Consider the following 6,925-nt stretch of genomic DNA (forward strand, 5'->3'; position numbering starts at 1 on the left):
TGCAAATAAAAGTTTTTCACTTCATTTGTTAAATATATTCGCTCATATTTTTTTAATGCTATTGTGAATGGAATTGTTTTCTTAATTCTGTTTTTAGGATTGCTCATTGCAAGTGTATAGATACACAGTTGACTTTTATATGTTGATCTTATATCCTGCAACCTCGTTTATTTTCTGTGTCCTTTTGAAATGTCTCCATCATTCTTGGACCACTTCCTTACTTCAGGCACAATAAGATTGTTCAGTCTCATACTGTCTCTGTTCTAGCCCAAGATTCAGCCATTTGTCTAAGGAGCGCTGGTTGTTTTTTTGTAGAGAATGGTGTTTAGAAATCAGCAACTGGGAATAAGGTGTACTCATTGCTACTAGGGTGTTATGAGTTCTTAGGACATCTCAATGGACAGAACTAGGAAATATATGTATGTGTGTATATGCACACTTTTATATGTGTATTTAACTGTAGAAATCTTCCTCATCTCTATAGATAAAAAGACAGGTAATATCCAGAACTGTTTCATTTCAGAAATACAGGATTCATCCTGGTTTTTTCTTTTTCCCTTTACAAATCTGTAACTCCTTTTTCTGACAGTGAGAAACATGACTTCCAGTATATTTAACATACGTATTTTCTCATTCCCTTTAATTCTCAATCCCTCATCCTTTAATCAGTCCCACAGCCTTTGTTAAACCACTGCCCTGCTTAGCAACCTTCCTCACACAGGCTCCAAATCCTCAGTTTTTCACCCTTAAAATTCTCTGATATCAGATACATCTTAAAATTGATGGTGTGCTATAGAATTTTATTGGCAGCATTAATTCTTGCTTGGTGTTATATAACGGTGCCTCTTTCAATAGACAGCATCTTAGGTTTGAAAAAATACAGGCATACATTGTTTTTTTGTTTCACAGGTACTGCACTTTTTAGAAATTGAAGGTTTGTAGCAACCCTGCATCAAGCAAGTCTATCAGTGCCATTTTTCTAACAGCATTTGCTCACTCCATGTTTCTGTGTCATATTTTGGTAATTATCACACTATTTCAAACTTTTTCTTTATTATATTTGTTATGGTGATCTGTGATCAGTAATAACTTGCTGAAAGCTTGGATGATGGTTAGCATTTTTTAGCAATAGAATATTTCTTAATTAAGGTATGTACTTTTTATTATTTATTTATTTATTTATTTTTTAAGATTTTATTTATTTATTTGACAGAGAGAGAGACAGCCAGCGAGAGAGGGAACACAAGCAGGGGGAGTGGGAGAGGAAGAAGCAGGCTCCCAGCAGAGCAGGGAGACCGATCCGGGGCTCGATCCCAGGACCCTGAGATCACTCCCTGAGCCGAAGGCAGATGCTTAATGGCTGAGCCACCCAGATGCCCCTACTCTTTTTTTAAGACATAATGTTATTGCACACTTAATAGACTATGGTATATTGTGAACATAATTTTCATAGGCACTGGGAAACCAGAAAATCATTTTGATTCTCTTTCTTACAATGTTTGCTTTATTGTGGTGGTTTGAAACAGAACTCGCAATATCTACAAGGTATGTCTGTATGGTTATTTAGATATCTATTTGCTTAGAGTTTAAAAACATAAGTAAATTTAAGAATTTACATAACTTTAAATTATACTACTTTTGGATGACTGAGAAATAATAATTCTGGAATTGGTCATTGGAATTATGTCTGAACAGCAAAGGAAATATGTTTTATTATTACATGACCAGAGCAGTAGAAGATAGTATCTGCAAAATACAATAAGCATTTTACTATATGAGAGCCATTTCTGGATATTTTTAAGAAAAATGCAGATACGCTATTTCAAGCAGTTTTATGTGATATTTTAATTAAAATAGAATTTTATTGATAATATTTAAGTTCATTAATAACTAGGTTCATTATATCTGGCAACCAGCTAACCAATACTTCTTCATGACTTTGTTCTTTTGGGATTTTTTTTTTTTGCATTGTCATTTACATAATCCATCTTTTAAATACATATATTATCCTCCAAAATCTTGCTCTTGTAGTTATCTAAAAGATTTTTTTATTTGTGGTTATCCTTTACGCTTGCCCATAAGAATGAAATATTCCTTCTATTTCTAGGATCTGCGAAATCAACTCTATGAATCATATTATTTAAATTTTATTTCTGCTATTTCAAGAAGTAAACTGGAAGATATTGCAAATGCAGCATTAGCTGCCAGTGCAGTAACACAAGTAGCCAAGGTAAGAGATTTTGGTTGGCTGATGACATTTTGTTAATGTAAAATTTAGTATATTCTGAAACTTGTTAATTGACTCAGGTGCCTGATTTACAGAGGACCAGATCAACCTAAGAAATATTTACTCATTACTTTTAGAAAGAGTTCTGATAATGGAAATTATCTACAATTTGAACTAGGCAGAGTAAACCAAACTAAAGGTACCTATTATAAGTGAATTTGAAATATAAAAATAAAACGCTGAATCATTCTTTGTTTTAGCCTAGGATTTGTTTAATCTTTTTAGCTCAACTTAGAAATAGTTTGACATTTGTGTTGTTATAAATTATACTAAAAATATGTTGATATTATTTTATTTATAATCACTGTATTCACCATACTATCTTCAGATCTTAGGAGAGAGGATCTGAAGAAGTTATATTGCATATTATAAGAAAGAAGGAACTTAGGACAGGCTACAGTTCTGCATCACAGTTACTTTTTAGATATGTTCAGCTTAGTTATAAATAAATCTGTAAATTTATTCTTGGTTATAGCCCTCCTGTGCCCTGTGCTTCTTGAATTCGGACAAGACATGAAATTCTAGGGAATGATATAGGGCAAGTAAAAGATTAAACAGCTATGTATTTACTTCCCATTTTTTCCCACTGTTTAGATTTAGATGGTCTATTACTACTTCTGATTAGTTTTTGACGCCTGTGTCTTAATGTTCTTCTTTTCAAAGTTTATCATTAATTTTACATGAAATAATAGAAATAGTTCTCAATTTGTTTAATTAAATTTAATGTATTTCAAAGAGTTTTCTTTATTTTTCCCCTGATCTGCACTTCTAAAGAACTAGTATAACTTTTTTCCCCGCTTACAAGTGTTCATGGTGGAAAAATAGTTACTATGACTTTCTTAGGAAAATGTGATTAAAATGATTGTAAAGCTTGTGATTTTTTTTCTTCAAAACTGATATAAATTCCCATCCCAACCACAGTCTTTAAACAAATTTTTACATCTTCTTAAATTTTGTTTTCTGAAAATATTCCTCCCTTCCTTGATAATTTATTGCCCAAAGCCTTGTTTACATTCCTTTTTGATACTTACTCCTCATTCTTACCCAATGAGGCAGTCTGCTACATAGTATAATTTTTAGTTCTTAAATACAGTTATAATTTTTTCCATTTTTACCATCGGTTGATTAAATCAAACTAAATGTGCTTTCAGTATTGTAAAATTGGGGTGCCTGACTGACTCATTAGGTAGAGCATGTGACTCTTGAACTCAGGGTCCTAAGTTTAGGCCCTACACTGGGCATGAACTCTACTTAAAAATATATATTGTAAAATTGATTTGTAAACCTTTTCTTTTATTTCTAGGTTTTTGATCAGTATCTCAATTTTATTACTTTGGAAGATGATATGTTTGTGTTATGTAACCAAAATAAGGAACTTGTTTCATATCGTGGTATGTAAAAACAGGAATATTATAATTCGTTGTTAACAAAATGAGTGACATACTATAAACAAAAATAGCATATTTAGTACAATCAAAAGCCAGCTTGGGGCGCCTGGGTGGCTCAGTCGGTTGGGTGTCTGCCTTCGGCTCTGGTCATGATCCCAGGGTCCTAGGATCAAGCCCCACGTTGGGCTCTCTGCTCAGTGGGAGCCTGCTTCTCCCTCTCCCTGCTGCTCCCCCTGCTTGCACTCTCTTTCTGTCAAATAAATAAATACAATCTTTAAAAAAAAAAAAAAAGCCAGTTTTTTTACAGCAGTAGAACTCTAAAAGATTTTTTAAAGCACACAAAGTCTCAGACTGAATTCTGTCACTTATAAGCAACATGTAATAAAGGTATTTTGTAAGCTCAATAAAGTACCAATTCTCTGACCTTTTAGGTACCACATAGCAGCTTGCATGAATGGTTCATTCGTGGCAAGTAAGATAGTATTTTGGTAGAGGATTCGGTGAATCTTCTACTTTGACTCTTGGACAAGACCAACTTACACTGCTTCTCTGTGCTTAGTTTCCTCATGTGTGAAGTGGGGATAATAATACTAACTACCCCACGGAATTTTTGTGGAAATTAAATGAATTAGTATGTAAAATGCCTAGAAAAGTTTCTGGCACATAATAAGGACGCAGAAAAGGTTGGCTAATACTGCTATTTGTCAAGGAGTCAACAGCTATTATAGCACTATTATGGAATGAAGTATAGGTGCCTTTCTCAAATACAGGTTGTTAGACACCCTTGATTCTTTTTTTTTTTTTTTAAAGATTTTATTTATTTGACAGAGAGACAGCCAGTGAGAGAGGGAATACAAGCAGGGGGAGTGGGAGAGGAAGAAGCAGGCTCATAGCAGAGGAGCCTGATGTGGGGCTCGATCCCAGAACGCCAGGATCACGCCCTGAGCCGAAGGCAGGCGCTTAACGACTGCACCACCCAGGCGCCCCATAGACACCCTTGATTCTTATACCCTGTTCATGCACTAGTGGATTGAATATTGGTATTGGATTGAATGCTATCTAACCACGTCTGGAGTTTGTATTCAAAATTTTGGTAAACTGACCATTCCTGGATATAGTTTAAAACTAATAGACACACATGTGCAGGTGCGTGCGTGCACACACACACACGCACGCACATACCACCCAAACCCCATTTTATTATCTATGTTCTTTTGTTTTGTTTTTGTTTTGCAAAACACTTTTTTTTGTCCCTCAATCTTTTCAAGTGTACAATACAGTATTTTTGACTCTAGGTACAGTGTTGTATAGCAGATCTCTAAAAAGTTGCTCATCTTGCTTAACTGAAACATTATGTCCACTGATTATGTCAGATATTTTTTTTTAAGATTTTATTTATTTATTTGACAGACAGCCAGTGAGAGAGGGAACACAAGCAGGGGGAGTGGGAGAGTAAGAAGCAGGCCCCCAGCGGAGGAGCCCGATGCAGGGCTCGATCCCAGGACCCTGGGATCATGCCCTGAGCCGAAGGCAGATGCTTAACGACTGAGCCACCNCCCCAGCGGAGGAGCCCAATGCAGGGCTCGATCCCAGGACCCTGGGATCATGCCCTGAGCCGAAGGCAGATGCTTAACGACTGAGCCACCCAGGCGCCCCATGTCAGATATTTTAAAGAAAAACACAGAATGTAGTAGATATGATTAGCCAGTTCATTCAAATAATCATTAATTTGCTACTTAAGGATTGAGATGTTTGGGGCTGACTAGAATTTCATTGGTTCCTAAGTGGAGAGTATGGCCCTCTAAGGGGGGCATTTGGAAATGTGTCAGGGTGTTTTTGATTGTCATGTTAAGTTCGGCGGCTACTAGCATTCAATGAGCAGGCACTAAGGATGCTAGATGTTCTGCAGTGTGTAAACTATGCTCATAACAGAAAATTGTTCTGCCCAAAATGCCAGTGGTACTCTATTATGAAATTACTGGACCAGATGTTAAGCTCCCTGAGTGAAGGGAACATCAGTTTTTTATTTTCTTGAGCTCCGTAGCATGCTGTCTTTTAGAAATTAAACAACATCCCTAAAGGGTATAAGTGTTTGCTGAATTGCCCGTGTTAGAGATTTTTGACAGTAGTTGTTATTTACGGAAGTCTTTTTACAATTAATTGAGTTTTAATTAATTAGCTACTTAAGTATTTAAGTTACATGTTTAAAACCTAGTTTTCTTTAAGTCTTTACGCTAAACTTATAAATTGTTATTTATAAATATGGTTGTATAAAAACAAAGCACCTTGTGCTCACTTCAGCAGCACATAGACTCAAATTAGAACCATACAGATACTAGCATGGCCCCAGTGCAAGGATGACATGCAAATTCATGAAGTGTTCCATAAAAACTACAACAATAACAACAGCAAAAAACAAGCAAGCTCCTTAATTGTTTCTTTGATCAATTAACTCAGATTGAACAGACTAGATTATAGTCAACCCCAATTAACAAGCTTAGTCACCAAACTTGGTTTGCTGCATTCCCTGAAACAGTTTAAATTGCATTTGTAAATTCAGTGTTTTCATTTTTAAGTACTTTAAATATGAGATGAGACAAATTTATAAATCTAATAAGCAAAATCTGCCCAAATATTTAAATAATTTTTTTAAAAAATTAATAGAGTCTAAATTCATTATACTTTCAGTTACTTATAATTTTCTCATACCTCTCAAAGAATCACAAGTCTGAAATTATTAAGTTTAAAGTATAAGTTTATTTATTTAAAAAAAATTTTTATAATAATTTTTTATTATGTTAGTCACCATACAATACATCCTTAGTTTTTGATGTAATGTTCCATGATTCATTATTTGCATATAACACCCAGTGCACCATGCAATACGTGCCCTCCTTAATACCCATCACCGGCCTATCCCAGTCCCCCACCCCCCTCCCCTCTGAAGCCCTCATTTGTTTCCCAGAGTCCATAGTCTCTTATGGTTCATTCCCCCTTCTGTTTCCCCCCCCTTCATTCTTCCCTTCCTTCTCCTACCGATCTTCCTGCTATTTCTTATGTTCCATAAATGAATGAAACCATATGATAATTGTCTTTCTCTGCTTGACTTACTTCACTTAGCATTATCTCCTCTAGTCCCGTCCATGTTGCTGCAAATGTTGGGTAATTGTTCTTTCTGATGGCTGAGTAATATTCCATTGTATATATGGACCACATCTTCTTAATCCAGTCATCTGTTGAAGGGCATCTC

The 6,925-nt window shown here is 35.3% G+C and overlaps 1 protein-coding gene and 1 non-coding gene across 3 annotated transcripts in view; both read left to right on the forward strand.

The window, feature by feature from the left end:
* The window catches only part of SCFD1 (sec1 family domain containing 1), a 103,116-nt gene that overhangs the window by 13,076 nt on the left and 83,115 nt on the right, over positions 1-6,925 (forward strand). Inside the window, exons 2-4 of one of the 2 annotated variants that reach the window (XM_034648621.1) lie at positions 910-1,021; positions 2,108-2,230; positions 3,591-3,678. In XM_034648621.1, the coding sequence (XP_034504512.1) occupies positions 1,001-1,021; positions 2,108-2,230; positions 3,591-3,678 (232 nt within the window). In that variant the 5' untranslated portion in view covers positions 910-1,000. The remainder of the gene's footprint in view (positions 1-909; positions 1,022-2,107; positions 2,231-3,590; positions 3,679-6,925) is intronic. The other variant, XM_002928372.4, reaches the window with a different exon arrangement.
* Positions 5,964-6,067, forward strand: LOC117797330. The gene has a single exon (XR_004622262.1). It is a non-coding gene; the product is annotated as a U6 spliceosomal RNA (small nuclear RNA).

The sequence above is a fragment of the Ailuropoda melanoleuca genome, chromosome 20 (assembly GCF_002007445.2).
Source record: "Ailuropoda melanoleuca isolate Jingjing chromosome 20, ASM200744v2, whole genome shotgun sequence".
Taxonomy (NCBI): domain Eukaryota; kingdom Metazoa; phylum Chordata; class Mammalia; order Carnivora; family Ursidae; genus Ailuropoda; species Ailuropoda melanoleuca.